At 34.6% G+C, this 20,382-nt stretch overlaps 1 protein-coding gene across 6 annotated transcripts in view; it reads right to left on the reverse strand.

The window, feature by feature from the left end:
- Positions 1-20,163, reverse strand: part of MINDY3 (MINDY lysine 48 deubiquitinase 3) — an 81,411-nt gene extending 61,248 nt beyond the window's left edge. Inside the window, exons 1-5 of one of the 6 annotated variants that reach the window (XM_036908030.2) lie at positions 19,838-20,163; positions 9,977-10,056; positions 5,852-5,912; positions 4,016-4,186; positions 716-767 (exon numbers count right to left, since the gene is read on the reverse strand). In XM_036908030.2, the coding sequence (XP_036763925.2) occupies positions 716-767; positions 4,016-4,186; positions 5,852-5,912; positions 9,977-10,056; positions 19,838-19,931 (458 nt within the window). In that variant the 5' untranslated portion in view covers positions 19,932-20,163. Of the gene's footprint in view, positions 1-715; positions 794-4,015; positions 4,187-5,255; positions 5,321-5,851; positions 5,913-9,976; positions 10,057-19,837 lie in introns of those variants that run through there. The other 5 variants (XM_057498233.1, XM_057498235.1, XM_057498232.1 and 2 more) reach the window with 5 other exon arrangements.
- Between the last annotated feature and the right edge of the window lie 219 nt (positions 20,164-20,382).

The raw sequence follows: 20,382 nt of genomic DNA on the forward strand, positions 1-20,382 counted from the left end.
ACAAATTTAGCCATTAAAAGCAAAAGCCATTGCTGACAAATGTCACTATATATACCATGAAGACAAAATGCCTACTTGGCAGACACTCTCTTCATAAATTTGGTGAACTCTGTGGCACTGATAAATTCTGTAATAATTATACATACTTAAAGGATAAAGTCACCGTCTGCTAAGAGGTGTTAAAGAATAAAAACAAATGACCTTTTAAAGCCCAAAAACTGTTTCATAAATATCTGAATACCAAATATAAAATATACATTTTTGGCCACTTTTAAAAGAAACTGTTACATTTCAAATCAAATGGCCACCTATAATTCTATCAGTATACCTGTCCTTATCTTTTATTTTATAATACAAAGTTTAAATGCTCTAATGAAAATGTGGTTTTTATAGTGAAAGTTACAGAAAGCATATTTTGGCAAACAAGAAATAACTGGAATATTTATCCTACTAGAAATCTTCGTATTTAATCAGGACAAAAAAAAATTAAGCAAAAATGATTTTTTCATTTTAGTGATGAAAAAGCCTTTAATATTATAAAACAAAAGTCTAAGCAGTTAAAGAATGAGAATAATATATATTAACAAATCATTTTTTGAAACTGGAAATTAATCTTCAAGCATATAAATCTAAGTCCCTTTCCACAGTATGAACAGACTTAAAATGGCAATGCGTCCACAAGGTTAAGTATTTTAAATGTTTCAGTGTTACTTACTGAATTAATGAATGAAATTGCTCAAAGCCAAGCTCTTCCACAGCCAAGGCAGCTATACATAAAAGACACTTTTCAGCACTACACATGGCAAATAAATGACACAAGATACACACAGCAGGATGTAAATACTTTCAAGCAATCAAAAATTTTCCTATTTGCTTACTCCCTTAAAATGCTCAGTTGATTTTCAGCTTTACTGTGGCATAAAATTTATATTTCAACAACTTAGTTACCATGATTCTAACTAAAATGGATATAATATTGAGAATATAGAAGGGTAATTAAATAATAAACATCTATTTTCAATTCCGTTATGCTAGGATAGTTTATAAAATATGAGAAATTATAGACAATCATAGTGCTTCACACATCATTGCAATGTGTGTGCACTAGTAAATAATCTTTCGATTCATAAATCCAAGTAAAATCATCACAGCTAATCTTCTTCCTTTATAAAATCTTTAGGTTTAAAGCTTAATTATTAATCAAATGTGTAAAAAAAGGCATAGCACTTTGAAACTACACAGGTTCAACTACAGCTTTAAGTTTGTTTCATTTATTTGTGTAACTGTTGAGAAATTTTCAGTAACTTGTTTAGATTATGTTTATTAATACAGCACAATTATAAATTTTTTTGAAAATCAAAGAAAGCCTAAACTCAAAGGGAATGTTTATTCAACATTTTGCTAAGTGCCAGGTCCCTTTCTAAATGCTCTACAGGTCTTACCTCCTTTAACCCTGTAACGACCCTACTATTCCATACTACAGAAGAGGAACCTGACACACAGACCCATCTCACAATATGCAGCAATAAACAGCAGGGCTGAGACTTGAACCCAGAGAGTCTTGGCTCCACAAAGATAAAGTCTTTAAAGATACTGTACATGAGTCAAAATGCCTACTCTAATTTATCACAATGAACAATTTCATATATATTTTATAAGCAAATCTTCACAATTTTATATATTAATTCTCACTAGAGAATTAAAGAAATGGGTTTATCATGAACCCCAAATTAAAATGTCTGATCTACAATTTAAAATGTCACATTACGTTTGCCTTTCAAAGTCTTTTAATTTTCAAATATTTCAAACTACTTTTTAAAATCTTTCAAAATCCAAATGGATTAACTGAAATAATCTTCTGATTTCTGTGGGAAACAAACTGAAATTGAACCTGAGTATTCACCACTGCAAACAAGTGTGCGTTACCAAAAGGCCAAAACTATGCACACCACAGAAGCCAATGAAATTAATGTTGTACAGAACGTAATATTGACAGGGGGCAAAACATTCCACATTTAAAATTTCAGGATAAAATAAAAATTCACCTAACCTTTTCCCAATTGTACTAAATGTTCTGCAGTGCTTGATTATCTAAATATTTTTACTGGGTATAATATGCCATGAAAATAGACACAGAGATAGTAATTTAGAGAAAAGAGGCAAGCAAAATAAAAAGCTTAGCAGGCAGGATGGTGGAAAAATATAAAACACAAGAAAAAGAACATAGCTGGGAATAAAGGAAAGAACAGATCAAATAGATTGTTACAGGAATAAATATTTTATATAAGCTCATTTCATTTGTTAATATCTAATATAAAAATAAATTCTCAACTTTTCAAAAACTTCAAATTTACACAGTATTCAAAACAGATTTAATATGACTTTAGTTCACGTCAGCTTTTAAAATCAGGCAAAGAAAATTGGAGAATTAATAAAGTATGTTTTTCTGGGGGGTAATTCAATATAATATGCCCACTTGAAGTACTAGCTCATGCATTATGAAACCATTTAAGCTAGAGCAATTTAACCTATCAACACATTGATAGTAAGCATATTTCACAGTAAGCATATAGTATACTTCTAAGATACTAATGAAAAATGTCACAAAAGATCTTACTATGTTCTTACACATTAATATATAGATTGGCTTTAAGCACATATTTTTTAAAGCAATTTTTAATTAGTACAAGTATTTCTCTGTTAAAATTTTAATATCCTATATGGATCTATTAAACATGCTTACATGCAACCCAGTAAAACCTGGAAAATATTTAAAAATCAATCTTAAAGATATTTGTAACTGTCATCCTTGTGAATATTTTCCACTTGTTTTCTTCAACTGTTATTATAAACTCTTGAAAAAAATGTTAAATTCTCTTTGAAAGGCTATGTTTGAAATGCCTAAAGAGGAAATGTCATATAACTAGATTTTAAAAACTATTCCTTGCCAATGTACTACTATGAGAATTTGCCACTGTAACTGCAGAGAAAGGAGAGAGAAGGTGCTGACATCACAGAGACATTTCAGCCCATGGAGGCAACAGTGCCTCAAAGGTAGCCCTATGCGGAGAGCAAGATGTGTATCACAAGCAACTGAAATTCACTTCCTATAAATCAGGTATCTAATTTCTTTAAAAACAATTTCTGCAGAGACAAGAGTTAACAGCATGCATTATATGTAGAATATGTTATTTATTAAATATAAGTACTTAGAACTACCAGTTATCAAAGCCACCTACTAGCAAGATAATTCCTGAAAAGAAAAACAGAAAAGCAATTCTTTTATCTAGCTTCCACCACGTCTCCATTTTCCTAGTTCATTCTGACAGTTTTTAGGTCAATCACATAAGAATTTTCAGACTAAAGACCACAGAATATATATGTGTGAATGCATTTGTATATGTTTATGAATGAGAATAGCTGTTACTTCTTTGTAAAAAGAGATCTTCAAAGTATACAAACTTAAATGAAGGCATAATTAAAACTACCTTAAAATAATTCATACATACTAATAACAATGTCTAAAAAGTTCAGGAGGGAAAGAAACAACGTGCAATAAAGAATAACGTCCCCATTTTGCTCCAGGAAGTAACTAAAGATATTTTTTAAATGTGCTAGTGTTAAAAAAGGATCCCTTTTTTCCTCCTAATATCAAAGAAAACATTAATGCATGTGAAACTAAATTATACAGAATTGTTTTTGACTTTCTAAATGAGAGTTCTAAAGTTCAAAAGAGATTGTCATCAAACAGAAGTTAACTAGAACTTTTTAAAAAGTTTAAGGGGTGCATTCCTTTTACCCGAAAATGAAAACAAAAATTAAGCACATGTAGTATCTTCTAGTAACTAAAATAACTGAAAGGGAAATGAAAAATACTAAGGCTTATGAATTAAGCTTAGGCTAAAAGAAGAGACAAGAAATGAAAATTTTATATATTTTTTTCTTCAAAACATTTTCAATAGTTTCATTAAACAAAAGTACAAGAATTACTTCAGGAAATAAAAATGTATCTTACAAGAATGTTCCACTTGGCAACTAGACTCTGCAGGACTCCCAGAAATACTAGCAGTTTCCTCAGTTGTCTTTCCTCTCAACCATGAAACCAAGCAGTATGGCCCAGAGCTGTCACAAGCACTTTCTAAAATATCACATAAGGTATGACAAAGGAGTTCCTTCTGCTCTTCCTCTAAAAATAACCAAAGTACAAATTATAATGGCTTTCTGTGAAAAGAAAAAATCCTGTAATGAATAATAATTTTAAGAATGTGTCAATTTAATGATGAAAATGGAGCATTGTAAATGGGGGGAATCCATAAACAACTGATCATATGTTTTAGAAAAATAATGTGCTTGAAGGTTAAAATGTTATCATTATTAAATATTACCATTAATTAGAAAAAGAATCCTGAAAAGTACATAAATAAACATTAGGAGAAAGAATATACCACTTGCAATAACCTAACACTGCTCACCCCCCTTTCTTAGGCTATAAATAAAGTATTTAGGCCATGAGGTTTCCTGTCCTGCAGAACCAGGCACAACATGAGAGTCTCTTGAGATCTCTGTTTTTCCTCATTTCTGACTTTGATTTGCCTGTCCCACAGGGGTAAGGAAAATGAGACAACACCGTCAGCACATACAATATACAAACCATTACATCAGCAGAGGCCATCATGGTTATGCTGCATAATACAGAAACTACTGATACCGTATTGCAGTGATTCAAGTACTCAACTTTCATAAAAAAATAGCACAAATCCTCAAACAATTTCTCCTGAACCTCAGCCACCCTCCCCTTTGCAAGCAGTATTACTCTGCCGAGGAAGCATGGCTCTCTGAAACATTCAAAGAAAGGGGATAGAAAAGACGTGCATACATTTAGTGTAAAATTTTATGCTATAAGGGGTTTCTATCTCTCCAAATAGATTTACAGTTCTTTAAAGGCAGGAACTATGTCACTCATGTTACAACCACATTTGTGACAATGTTATATATATATATATATTTTAATCAAAATGAATATATTTTTGTGCAAGAAATATGAATTGTAATAAAATGCTGATGTTCATAATAGCATCTTTTGACTAGTTTCTTCTCTACTTAATGTTATTTTGCATTTCAGCTATTAATAAAAAGTACAGGGCATTGACACTTAAACTCTTAAATTTAAAATCCTTAGTAGATTCTCTGGGTCTGGTTTGGTATGGAAACTATTTTGCTCTTAAATACAAAACTGGGATTATAACATAGCCTACCTTATTCCAGAAGTTATTGTGAGGTTCACATGAAATTATGTAAGTGAAGGAAAGACCTTTGTAAACTGTCAAGTGGAATGAAACATTTGTTATAATCAGATAGCACCATATAGCTCTCTGACCTAATCATATTGCAGAAGCTATAACAGCTTCATTTGCAATTTAACTCAAAATTATTTGCATTATATAAGCCACTGTACTCAAAGATGCAGGAATACAAAGATAATTCTGAGTTCATACTTAGAGCTAAATAAGACAGAACAAACATAAATAACTATTCCTTAAGTTATGCTAATATTTAACAGTTTGGGGAAATGCACCATGTTTTAGCAAAAGCCCAAAGGTTTTCCCCTTATATTATGCTGTCTTATACCTTCCAGTCAGGTAAACCAAATTTGGAAATATATATTTTTAAATTTGGAGTCACTGTTTATGAAACTTTCTCAAACATTTAAAAGATAAACCTCAAGAAAAAAACCCCCACAGTTTACTTTTTAAGGTAGGTAATTTCAATTAAACCACCACCAATGATTGCTGCATAGAGCATGGATAATATAGAGAATGGAGGAAATGTTTGTAAAGGATAGCTGTCATACCTGGGCAATCCCTCCAAGAAGACTTCTCAGAAGAAAACAGGAGCTTCTTCAAAAGAAATGCCTTTATACAATTAAAGCAATAATTATTAGAATGAATTATAAACATACCTTACATCATTCTTTTATTTTAAAGCAGAAAAAAACTAATTTGTACTTCCTTTCTAATCTTCTGAATAGTGCTATAAAAATTTCAAATAGTTATCCTTCATGTTCAATAGTAAGAGCATATTTATTCAAAATATGCTACTTGATTAAGAATTGATTAAGAGTAAGTGTGATTCTAGATCCATAAAACTCTTTTTTATACTACATATTTTCTGGCAACTAGGAGAACTGAGTTAAAATGTTAAACATATAACTGAAAAATTAAAGAAATTTACTGCTCTATTCACAGAGTAAAAGGCCTTATAAAACATGAACAAATCTACATTTCTTTCAGATTTCTTGGTAGAAAAGAAATCTATGTGTCAAAGTGATTTTACTCTATTAGCTCTGATTTTGATATAAAAATACCACTGTGACAGTCACAGAGTCACCATTTTATTTCAAGGAGCTCCAATCTCCTGATTTAACTCAAAAAGCTGTAAGACTCAAAAGAAAAAACAAATCTGTTTCCATCTTTCCTATATGAGTCAACCATGCTACACTGGTGATTTGATAGCAAACAGTTCAGTGCGGTACAATGCTCCCTTCTCAAAGTGCAGTTCAAGGTCTAGTTACACCCTAGTCAGCTGACTTATGTATTTAAAATGCAGATTCTTATGCTCTACCTAATGTATCTGAATCTCTGGTGCACAGTTCCAAGAAAAACAGGTTAATGTGTTTGGAAGCAAATTGTACAAATAAGAAGACTCCTTAGTCAGACAGACCTGGGTTTGTTCTACTACCTACCTATTACTACTGGTTCTACTACTTTACTAACTAAAAATAATAATAGCACAAACTTTAAAAGGTTGCAGTGAGGATTATACAATATAATCTATGTAATGCACTTAGCACCATACCTGGCACTTAATAAGCAATTATTTCAAAGTATTTTAACAAAAAACTAATGTTCTATAATAGTCTCATAGAACTGAAATCTACAAATACTACAATCAAGTGCTTCTGATTTTTCCCCAAAACAACATCCATAAAACTGAGTAGTATACACTATATTACAATGTTCTGGAAAAGTGAGGTGGGTGCCCATTGTTTCACCACTAGGGCAACCACTGTTAGCATTTTACGTACCTCCTTCCAGTCTTTCCTTCATACCTATTTTAAGTTTTATTACAAGACAGAAGCATATTGGGTATGTGACTGTGTTTTCCATTTTTCTGTTTTACTACTTTATAACTACAATTTTAGTCACTAAGTGTCTATCAAACTAACATAATTTACTTAAATATTATTTCTAAATAATTATGTCTAAAATAAATTATTGTGTATCAGATTTTTTTTTACCACTATAAATATAAAAGCTTCTTCTTGAATACAGCCTTTTCCATATTAAGGATTATTTCTTTAGGAAAGATTCACAGAAGTACAATTATTGCATCAAAGAATCTGCACTATAATGGTTCCAATTATAATATAATATTCTTTCCCCAAATCAAAGTACAAATTTGTACTATGTTGTGATAAATGAGTGTGCCAGCATCATCCTACCCTATAGGCACTGGCAGTAACAGCTGACTCTTAAACAATTCAGGGTTAGGGGTGCTGACCCCTGCACAGTCAAAAATCTGCATGTAACTTTGACTTCCCAAAAACTTAACTACTCAAAGCCTAATCTGACTGGAAGACTTTCTGATAACATAAACATTTAGCATGTATTCCATATATGTATTATATAATGTATTATTACAATAAAGTAAGCTGGAGAAAAGGTTTTTTCAAATTATTACAAATCTACAAAAAATTTCCAATATAGTTATTAAAGATAATGCACATGTAAGTGGACCTATGCAATTCAAACCCATGTTGTCCAGCAGCCAACTGTATTGTATACTTAATGATTAGAAAAAGCAAGCAATAGAATCTGGTTACACTTTTAATTGCATTTTCTTGGATTCTTTAGACTCATACTGATTCTTCGGTTGTCTGCCTTTATTCCACCTATTCTGACTGCATATACAGGCCCATTTTCACAACTGGGGTCTCTGTGTTTTTCTACCCAATTTGTACAAGTTCTTTGCAGAAGAAAGACAATATCCGTTTATTGCTAATGTTCATTGCAAATATTCTTCTGAGCTTATTAGAACTCATCCCTTCTCTTAGAGAGGTGACAATACATTATTTTTAGTTTTTCTGTGGTTAAATATTTTGTCAAGAATATATTTGGTATATCGTATAAGATGATCTAAATTCATTTTCCCCCTCAAATTGCCAACCAGTTTTGTATGAGTGATATTTATTCAATGTCATTTAATTTTATCATTAGTAGTTCCTTCTTTATTTTGGTATGTGATAAATACTGGGTTAACTATTATATGTAAGTGTTCTACTACTGTATTACCTGTCTGGTTCCATAAATGCTTGTTCTTCTAGCAATAGTGTTGTGTTCTAGTTTTCATAGTTTAAAAGAGTTTTAACATCCAGACTCACTCATTTCCCTTCATTACTTTTAATGCTTCAGTTTTGACTTTCATACTGAAATATTAAAATTCTGTGATTGAAAAGATTTATGTGACTATAAACTAAATAACTACCTCAAAGATACATAAGTATTTTGAACATTACAATCATCCTTACATAGCAGCCCCACTTGGAAAAATAACTATCACTGTGGAAATACACTTAATTTTAAAAAAATGGTAAACTCCTGTGGTATACCTTGCATTTAGCTACATTCAAGGACTTTCAATAAAAACTCTATGGTACTATTATGGCTCAAGGTGGGCAGAGGTAATATAATCTAATTTGCATATGGAGAAGACAAGAAATCTTCAAGTTCAGATAATAAGAGTTCTACAAGCAACCAAAATCTGCCCCAGTTATTCAGCAAAACAGCTCTAATTACTGATCAATAGTTAAATTTTATTCTTTATAGTCAGCAACTCCCAGGCAAAACTCAAACATCCAAATTTTTCTTTACTTTTTAAAAGTTGTACTATAATGTAAATATCAACTTTATCCTTTACAAAAATAAAATAATGACCTACAAGGGATATATTTTGGTACCAACCATGAAAGGAAATTTTTTCCTCCAGAGAAATACATTTGCAATTTAATAATATAAGTATTATTGGGTATGTAATATAAGTAATATAAGTATAGTATGTGGCATAAGGGTTGACACACAAATTTACTTCGCAGCTAACAGTTCAGGAATGCATTCTTTATGCCCAATGAATAATAAATGTGCTGATTTATTTATTTTGTATTTTCAAAATGTGCTGATTAAAACAATACATTGCAGTTTCTTTTATAACAATTCTGTTCAGACATTTTAAGTATTATAATAAAGTGAAAATCAAATTCTTGGTTTTAACAACAGAACCATTTATAGCAAATCAGCCTTTGATATTCAAATATAACACATCAAGATCCCAAATCAAATACATATATTCATATACATATTCAGATTAACCCTATCTTTTGTGCAAAGAAAAAACCTTTTTTTATTTTGGGAATTCTCTTCGAAATCAAGTGCTATCAATTTTATCTTAAAGGCTAAAGCTATAGCCTAAAATAGTACTTACTGACAACTTATTTTAAAAGTTTATAGTTTTAGGCCATGAAAATATTATCTCATCTCCAACTTTTTAGGAAAATTCTTTTTATAGACAGAACAAATGAAAATAATACCATTACTATGATGTACCTATGTAGAGCATAAAATGTTACTACTCAACAGGACTGTTGTATTAAGATGTTATGATAATTAATTCCTAATTTTCTGAAAGCCAAGGAATACCTATTATGGTTTCTTGAAGATAAAGATAAGTCAAAAGGCTAGTGCTATGTACCCCACTCAAGGCCTAAATTCATTTTTATTTTGGATGTTTACAGCAACTTGTATGAATGGAAGTTAAGAGGTAACTGATAATGCTTCATTACATAAAGATATTAGAAAAAAAAGTCAAATATGAAACGTTTGAACACGTCCCTCTAAGGAGTTGGTAAAGTAGTCTATGTTACCTGAACAGGTGCAATAACAGCACAGGGGCCACCTTCAAACTGTTCTAATGCAGATCCCTCTGATTCACTAAACACAAACCCTAAAAATGAAAGCAAGTAGTAAAGATTAAAAATATAATTCAAGTAGCAGCTAAAAAATTTTTAATGTACTTTCACTTTGAGAAAGATCACTTATCACAACAGTAAAATATCTTCAAGTCCATTAGGCACCATAGTTCTTAACTTTTGGGGGTATCAAGGAACCCTGTGAAAAAAGGTATGGAACTTATGCCCCCCTAAAACACATACACACAGGATTTTGTACTCAGGGATCCCATTAAGTGGACTAGGGGAAGTGTGTCCTTTCATAAAAGGATACTAAATCTGACTTTTACATAATTTAATTTAATTGAAGGAAGACTAGACAGTCTATTTATTGAATTCAAACAGAATTTTTAGGATGCCTTCCCTGCAGTATCTTTCCTCACTCTAATCTGAGTCACATTCTATAAGCTAAAATTAAATGGCATCATAGACAGTGAATGTACACATGCTGGCTCTATTTTAATTTAGGTATTACCCAACCAGTACTGACAGGGAGCAACTACAAGTTACCACAGAGAGCACTGGCCATCAATGAGGAGAACTATATATCTGTATAACCTACAGGAAATCATTTCACTTCTCTAGGTGTCAGTGTACTTATCCTTAAATGATCACTTCCAATTTCAACATGTTAAGAATTATGTAAAGTTTCATTAATGGTTATAATTAATCATTCATCCAACAAACATCTAATGAACATCCGAGCACCCAGGGTATATGCATGAATGACAAAGTCCCTGGTCTGGAGGAGCCAACGGTCCAGGAAAAGACAGACATACGAGCAGTTACTAAAATAAAGGAATAAATGAATGTTACAACAGAATTATGAAGAGAATGCTGTGGATATAAAATGAGTGACTTACACTGCCTGAGTCAAGTCTTAACAGATGACTTTGAGGCTGATCTTGAATAGGAATCTGCTAAAGAGCCAAGGTGGTAGGAAAATGACTTTCAGATAAAGCAAAAAACTTTATTTAAGAAAAAAGATTTATGGATCAGATAGATATTCAGCATAGTTGAAGGGTAGACTGGATGTAAGATGGGGGGAGATGGTAAATGGAGGTGGGAAGCTGACAAGAGGCTGATACTGGGAAGGCTGACCGTGACAAGTACTAATTAAAGCAGTGATATGATTATACTGAATTTTTTTCCTTTTTGAAAGACCAGAATGGGGAGGAGATTGTTTCAACAGCCTTATAAAGATGGTGCCAACCTAATAAAACAGACATTAGTGGAGAGCAGAAACTATATCCAAACAATATTTATGAGGTAAAAATTAAGATTTGATGAGCATGTGCAAGTGAGGCAAAGGCTTCATACAAAAGAAATTACAGCTGAGTCTGAACTTTCTAGCTTGAGACACTAGGTGATAGCAAGTGAGATACGACACAGTATAGAGGATCCCATTCCACCCCACTTCCTCTCTCTTTACCTTTTGATCTCTCTTCTTTCAAACAGTATTTAAACATATATTTCACATATTTAAAAACAAAAGACAAAAACCCTTCTGAAGAGTTGACCAAAAGCTCCTTGGCATTTACGTAAAGGAGTTGAAAACTTCTATTAACATAAAAACCTGTACACACATGCTTATTGCACCTTTAGTCATAACTGCCAAAATTCAGAGGCAACCAAAATGTCCTTCAGTATGTAAATGGATACATGAACTGTGGTACAGCTAGAGAAAGGACCATTATTCAGCACTAAAAAGAAATGAGCTTGTAAGCCATGAAAAGCCATGGAGGAAACTTAAATGCATATTACTAAATGAAGAAACCAATATAAAAGGCTACATGCTGTATGATCCCAATTCTACATTAATATATGAAGTCAGTAAAAATATCAGTGGTTGCCAGGGGTGAGAGGTGGGGGCACAGAGGGTAGCTAAGGCAGTGATACCATGATACAAATACTATGATACCATAATAATTGCTCCATGTCACTGTACATTTGCCCAAACCCACAGAATGCACACCACGAAGAATAAACTTAATGTAAACTAAGGATTCTGGATGACGATATGTCCATGCAGGTTCATTAATTGTAACAAATGTCCCATCTGGTGGGGGGATAGTGATAACAGAGGAGGCTATCATGTTGTGGGAACAAGATGTGCTTGGGAGATCTCTGTACACTCACCACAGTTTTACTGTGAACCTAAAACTCTTCCGAAAAAGTAAAGTCTTAATAAAAAAAGGAAAACATTTGACCATAAAAAATATTCCACCAAAACTCCATCCACCACTCTCTAAGCTCACCTAGTTATTTATAGGCACTGTCTCAATTTCCTTACCTCACAATTTAGTCAACCATTGAAAATCTGGTTTTCAACCAATGACTGTACCAACTCATTCACCAACTTCATCAATGACCAGTACTGGTTATTCTCAAGTCTTTTCCTATTTAATCTCCCAGAGAATCACCTGAAATGCTGACCACTGAGTTCTAAAAAAATCTTTATCCCTTGGCTTTACTGGTTCCTCTGGTTCCAAATTTTCCTTCCCTGTTTCTTAGTTTCTTTGATCAACTACTTTTCAATGTTAATGTTCCTCAGGTCTTGGCATTAGGTTCTATGTGATCCTCACTTGTATACATTGACCCTGGGTAACTACATTTCCATTGCTGGTTATAATCAGGTAATTCGCACAGAAAGCCCAGATTAGAACTCCAGACATAAAGTCTAAATTCCTTAACATGGCCCTGTATGGTCAATCAGCTTCTGCCTAAATTGCCTACCTTATCCTTTACCACTCTCCCTCCTTAGACTCCTGGCATGCTGAGCTTCTTTCAGATCCTCAAATACCCATTTTCTCCCTGTTTCACCTTTTGAACATGTTGTTCCCTCCACTTGAAATACTTGCTAACCTTCTGTCTGAAAACCTCCATCTTATCTTTCAGGCTTTGCCTTAAGGTAAGGTCCTCTTGGTTCAAGGCTCCAAAATATACCTTGCATCCATTTCTAACCCATCTCTAGTCTACCTTGTAGTTCGAACCACCATCACTCTCTCACCTAGAATACTGTTAAGAGCTTCCAACCAAATCTCCCCATTCCTTCCCCCTTGCCTCCCCTACTTTATTTGTTCACTATAGAGTTAGCAGAGGAATATTTTATACTTGGAAATCAGATTTTGTCACAGCCTGCTTAAAACATTTCAATGACTTCTCACTGCAATTAGAATGAAACCCAAACTCCTTTTCATGGCCTGAAAGACCCTGGGACCTAGCAATCCCGCCTTCCCTCAATTCACACTTAACTTCATTATCTACAGAGACTTGAGGCCCTTAGAACATCCCAAGGTATTTACTTTAGCCTTAATGCTCTTTGTTCCCTCTGAGTGCATTTCCCCTTCTCTCCTAGTAAAGCTGAATCCTTTTCATTCTTAAGGACTCAGTTTACATATTCACTGCTCAGAGATAATTCTTGACAAGCTTGTATAAGTAAATCTCTCCTATCTTCTCTCAGCACAACTATATTTATCATAATCTGTAATTATATTACTTTTCGTCAGAGACAGAGATTGTTCTGAGATCAATGGTGATGGTAATAAATGTGAATTTTAATATTGTAAAACAAGATGTGTTAACATTCTGATGTTCTGCGGATACCAGTGGACCAATAACTTCCAAATGACCAATGCATGCTGTTAGAAATTAAAGCGTGGGTAAAAGACCATCCAAAGTACAAGATAAACCAAGGGGTTTCAATTTAACAGAGTACAAAAAGTTTGTTGGTGTGGCTTCAGGTTCCACATTGCAACAAACTTCTAAGAAACTACTACGTGTTCAGTTTTGGTGTAGTATCAAAAAATATCCAGAATTTCAGAAATGGCTGTTACAATACTCCTACCTTACCAATTACCTAGCTGTGTGAGGCTGGATTTTGTGCATGTGCTTCAACTAAAACAACATATTACAACAGAATGAGTGGAAGAGCAACTGTGAGAATCCAGCTGTTTTCTAATGAACAGACATTAAAGAGATGTACAAAAAATTTAAAACAATGTCGCAGGTCATAATTTTTAATAATTTTTCATACTGAAGTCTTTAATAACTTTTAAGAGTGTAATGGAGCCCTGAGTTCAAAAACCTTGAGAGCCACTAGCCTAGGAGAAGTAAATCTTAACAGGCTTCTAAGTTAAATATATAGACAAGGAGGAAGTGAAGGGAGTTACTGATGGAGCATGAGGTGAATGTGGGAAGTAGAGAATTGAGGAGGACATTAATTCTGAAAAAATGTAAGAAAAACTTACAAGATAAGGAACTAAGAGAACAGTGAGGGCTCAGATAAGGTCTAATTCCTACATTTGTATCGATGCTGATCACCATTTCCTGTAGCAATACACAGCAGCCTGGGAGAAACAGAAACAGACAGGCTAAATGGAGCATTAGACTAGGTAAGGAGGGCAGGACAAATTTAATAAGGACAAATGAGAACTAAGGGTGCTGGTTATCATGTCAAGACAGCCAAATCTAGGAACAAGAGGTGAGGCCAAGAGGCTTCCACTCTTTGGTTATCTCTTCTCCTCCTGGGAATAAGGAAAGGGTCCTTAGTGTTGAACTCAAGTGCAGAGGTGACACCAGGCTCTTGTCAAACTTCCAGGGTACAAAATAAATATGAATCAGTAATGGATTCTTGCCCTCCTTAAAATTACTAATAACGTAATACAATTTTTAAGATTCAAGGGTGGAGCTTATAGTTTTACTGCACAAGAGTGATTTGCTTTTTTACTTTACATATAAAAACCCCAAGGAGAGAATTCTAGGCAAATCTGCTTTAAGTCAAATTCTGTTGACTTATAGGTATGTATATTTTAGTGTGTTATTTGATAATGAACAAAGGCTATTACATCTTAAGATGACATAAAGTCAGCTAAATTGAAATTAAATATTGCATCCTAAAATAGAGGACTATGCTAAGGAGGTTTTTCCTTTTATAGCAAGATTTTACTTGAGTTTGAATATTTTAGAATACAGTTATTTTTCTGATCAAGTGTTCTCATATTTAAATTGTTTTCTGGTTTTAAAAGGAATTAATTTACCTTTAAAAAATGGTTTTAATAGCCATTAACAAAATGGCTGCTTTTTAAAATTAGATCTAAAATTAGCCATCAAAGCATAAGTATACACTTTTGTACCATATTACACAGTACTACAGACACGAGTCTTTCTCAGTTTTATAGCTCATAACTAATTTATACCTAAGCCATGAACACCTTTGTAATTTTCAGTCTTTTATTTTCAAGACTTACTATGTATATGTACATTATTCAAGCCAGTTTGACGGCTTCTGCTCTCTATATAATTCTAGCCTTCCATATAAACAGAGAGCCAAACAATGACCTGGTTTGTCATGACAAGATACTGACTGAGTCAAATCTGAGCTGGGCCTTTGTCTCCTCATCTATAAAATGAGGATAACTATATTTACCCATTCTTATACTCACAGGGTTGTTGCAAGGATTACAGAAGATTTTCGAACATTGTACAGAGTAATACAAATGTAAGATATGACAGATACTCTGAACTAAAAAATGCATTATATGTATTCAAAATACTAAGAAATTAACTTTGTCATATCAGTTTACAAATTAAATTTAATAAAACTGGATTTTAGATGGATTATGATTTAGATAGGTTGGAGAAAGAAAAATCTGTACTTGAGAGAAACAAAAGGCTTCTGACAACAACCACCTCTGAAGTGATATGTATGATCCATAGTATTAACTCGTCTTCACTTTGGCAAAAAAATTAAATATTGATGGTTTTATTGCTTTGATAAAATGTTAAATCTTATTAAAATAAATATCCAAACATACTTTCAAACTTTAATTCAAATGTATTAACTCTGAAATACATTTTATACTCATATTTTAATTGATCCCTCACTTTCTCTAAGTTATTTGTTAAATCTCATTTGTTCCTTTTATGTGACAGGAATTATCCTATACTGAAAGTCCAAAACTCTCTAATTTTGATCAACTAAAGCTCCACCTTCCCCCAAACCCCCACCAAGAAAATACAATAAACTGGTACAAATAACAAAATTGGGTTTTTCCTTTTCTGGTTAATCTTTAGGTAAAGCAATAAAATAACTTAGAGCTTGGAGGGAGGGGTGAATAAAAAAGGAAAAAATGGTTTCTCTAGAATCTCAATAAGGGATTGGCTTGTTTTTGTAAATGCAGTTTGGAACACAGCCACATCCATACCATGTAGGGCTGCGTCTGCAGCAAGAGCAGAGATGAGTGCTGATACTGAGACAGACAAGTTTGTTACACACCAAGCTAGACAATCAATACTGAAAAGAAAACAAGTTCCATTAAGTCAAACATTTTCAGTTATAATAAGATTACTATTTACTTCTTCTAGATCTAGATGACTCTTACTTTGGTTTGGTTGCCATGTGGTTGACCTGACCACGCCTTACTATCTCCACTGCCGCCCTCCTGGTCCAAGCCACCACATATGTCCTGGATTACTGCAGCTGTCTGCCTTGATCTTGCTGTATCAACAATACAGTTGATCATCCCACACAGCAGCAGACGGATGCTTCAACATTTGTCACGTCATGTCTCTCCTCTACTCCAAACATTCCAATAACCTTTCAATTCATTCAAAATAAAAGCCAAAGTACTGACATGGGCTATACTGCCAGGCACATTTTTCATTATGTCTCAAATGGCCATTCTCTCTGCCTAGAACACTTGCTTCAGATATCTGCAAGACTAACTCAGATACTTCAAGTATTTGCTCAAATATCATTTAAAATGAGCCCTATCCATGCTACCCCATCCTATAATTCCCTATTTATCTACCTTATAACTATCATATATACTTAAGTTATACTATATTATGTTTATTTTCTTTTGTTTTCCCTCCCACCCTATCAAGTCCAAGCAGCAGAAGCCTGGAACACTGTTGTACTTTGTGTGAAAAAGAGATGGGAGGGGAAAATGGTACTTATGTATAAAGGGGTAGAAATGTAAAAAGGGGTAGAAAATCTATGCTTTAAAAGTATTATAGGTAATTGAGCAGAAGGGAAGCAGGTACCAGTAAAGAGCAAATTTCCAAATTGAAGAAAATAACTTCAAACCTTCAAACTACCTAACTTACTGCCTTTAAAATACAAACTGGCAAAAAAAAAAAGAACAGAAAACAACACCTACCTTTTTTTTTTAAAGAAAAAGGATTTGCAGAAAACAATAATCTAAAACCGTCCAAATAACCAAATGAATGAAAACAATTGTGTGCCACTTCTGTGGCTTACTGCTTTAACATATTAGCTAAAACTGTCCAATCAATTAAAAGAGAAAAAAAACAAACCCTAACTATGTGCGGTGGCAACTCCTGCAGCTTATTGCTGTAACATACCAAAAAAATGTAACATGACCAATTAATATAGTTTCATAAATGGAATATCCCTAGACATAACTTTATATTTATCTCAAATATCTTACACTTATAATTTGTTTCCAAAAGACTAATGAAATTACAGTTGTCAATTCAAAGCACAGCTATAGACTATGAAATAAAGCCAAAGTTGATGTCACATTATGAATGCAGTAACTCAAGTGCAGTACAGCTGTGTCTAGGGCCTATTCCGAATCAGAATCCCACATGCCTGGAAAACAATCTTGAGTGATGGCTCCTGCCATATTCTAAGAATGAATAAATGAATACAGCAATTAACAGAGCAAAACCAAAACAACATCTCTCTGATTTAGAAGTGATTACTTAAAAATACGTATTTGGTTGCCTTAAAATCTTTGAATATACAACCTTGAAGAAAACACATCTACAATATAACTGCACTCTGAAAAGCAAAAAAAGAAACAAGTCCTTTATTTTGACATGTTACTGATTGAATGAATCTTGTTAAGGGTATGACTAAACGGTGGCAGAGCAATCTCATACATCATTATAAGGTTCTATCTTAAATAACAATTATCCACCAAATAAACAATTATTTCTTATAATTGTCAGGGCATAGCCAGAGAGTGACCTTTGGCTTAGTTCACAATTAAATGCTTTTTAAATTTAGCTACCATTTTCTTAAGAGTTTACTATATGTCAGATATTGTGCTAAGTGCCTGTACATATCTACATGCTTTTAATCCTCACAACAACCCTGTAAGGTTGACACTACTATTATCTGTACTTTACAGAGAAGGAAACTGAGGCTTAAATAAGTAAAATACCTTAAACCTACAACCCAAGTACACCTATTCCAAAGCCGGCTCTTAACCATTACTAGTACTGCGTCTCTGAATACTCCTTGAATCTGCACCACAGTATGAACATAAATGAGGCTGAATATTACCTTACCATATATTGTAAATGCTTAATTAATGCTGACTAATTACAAGGGAAGTAAACTTTTTCTTAATCTTTAATCCATCTTGTGTATTTTAGGGCTGTTCATTATTAGTAAATCAAAAGGGAAAGTACATTTTAAAATAAGATCTGCAAATGCAGGTGTCCAAGATTTCAAAAAATATTAGTTATGTGACATAATCAAATGTGTAAAAGAGCCAAACTAACTGCATGTAGGGATTAGAAACTCAAAGGAAAATAATGAGAACAGAGATGTTTTAGGAATTGGGAGACTTGTTATTCACTCCCAATTCTATCAATCTGTGCACCTCTGGCCTGGTGATTTAGCCTTCATGACTCACACTTTTCATCTGCAAAACAAGAGTGATAGACTAAATAACCGAACTGACTGTAATACTTATGAGTCTAATTTTACCACTTCTTAAAAGAGACATACCTGGGGGGAAGAGAGAAAATTTAAACCCTGAATTTCTGTTACAAAATACACATTATGAATACACTACTTAGATTTACAATGCTAAAATTCCCCCAACTTCTTTGAGAATAGGCATTATCTAAACACGTTTTAATAATAGTAGTAATATATAGCTATTCCTTACTGACCTGTGATGTTTTACATACATACATCGTCAGTCCTTCTGACTCCAAAGACTATGCTCCTAACCTCACTTAACTTCACCAGTCTTAAGCAAAGTGTGTATTTTAGTATTAAAATTAAGAATTAGTGATAATTACTAGTAAAAACTGCCCAGCTCAGAGCCTGGCACAGCGCAGGTACAATAAACGGTCATTTTAAGTTCATTATTATTCGTGTTAATAAAATTTCTTATTTAAGTCAAAAGCCTGTCTAGGTACACCGGCACAGGAAGGGCTATTGTCCATATTCCTTTTAACTGTAACAGTAAACCATCTGAAACCCGGGGATGCTTTGGGTCAAGAGAACACTTCGTAGCAAGCAACACCTTATTTATGCACCGGTGCCACTACTAACCATATAACTAAAATACTAAAAACAAAACTACTTATTAGCCACTTTGACTTTCCTATGGACTTCTCTCTCTCCAAAATTAGACCAAACGGCAGTAACAGGAAGCTTTGTTAGGAAGTGAAGATCCGCGGCCACAGCACGTCCTGAGAAAATGACCCCGGAACACAGGGCACACCCTCGTAGTCCACACCGCAGCCCAGCAACCACCCCTTCTCCCACCCAGCCGGACGGGCGCCTAGGGAATGGCAGAGGCCTGCGGGCTTTCGGGGACAGCAACCACTCTCCTACTCAACCTCTCCCCGCAAGGCCGGCAGCGTGCTAGTATGAAGTCCAGTTTCAGAGCCGAGTCTGGGACCTGGGACAGAGAGCGGGCGCGCGAGGGGACTGGCGCCAGAGAAGTCACAGACACTCGCAGGGCAAGAAAGCGGCGGCTGGAAGCGAGAACCCAACCGGGGTACCTTGTGTCCAGCGGCAGAAAATGGTGTCAGAGAGACCGGGGCTGCTCTTGGTGCCCCACACCAGCTCCACCAGCTCTTTAGTCAGTTCGGACATGATGGGGTACCGGCAAGAGGGTCTTCGCTTTCAGGACACCTGCCCCGGAACATGGGGAAGGGGCGGTTTCGGAGACAGGAGTTGCAGGACGGCAGCTGCAAATGAGTGTGGAGGTTAGACCAGAGGAAGGCAAAAGGAGAGATCTATTCGCAGGGACCGCGCCTGTCAAAACGGGCGGCAGCGACCGCAAGGAGTTTCCTGTACCGGAAGTGCCAGGGCCACTTCCGGCTTCTTTTTTAGCCACAGCCCCCACAGCCGAAGGGCCCGTGAGTCACCTCCCCGGAAGCGGAAGTGGGGGCGGGAAGACCTGCGGACCTCTGTTTGAGCGGCTGGCCGCTGGGCGCCTTTCCCGGGTGCCCGGGTAGGTGGTAGCGTTAACCCTGGCGCGCTCGCCGCGTTGCGCAGACGTCGGCGTAGTTCGGTCTTCTCGGAACACCTCGTCTCTGCGCGC

The sequence above is a fragment of the Manis pentadactyla genome, chromosome 3 (assembly GCF_030020395.1).
Source record: "Manis pentadactyla isolate mManPen7 chromosome 3, mManPen7.hap1, whole genome shotgun sequence".
Lineage (NCBI taxonomy): Eukaryota > Metazoa > Chordata > Mammalia > Pholidota > Manidae > Manis > Manis pentadactyla.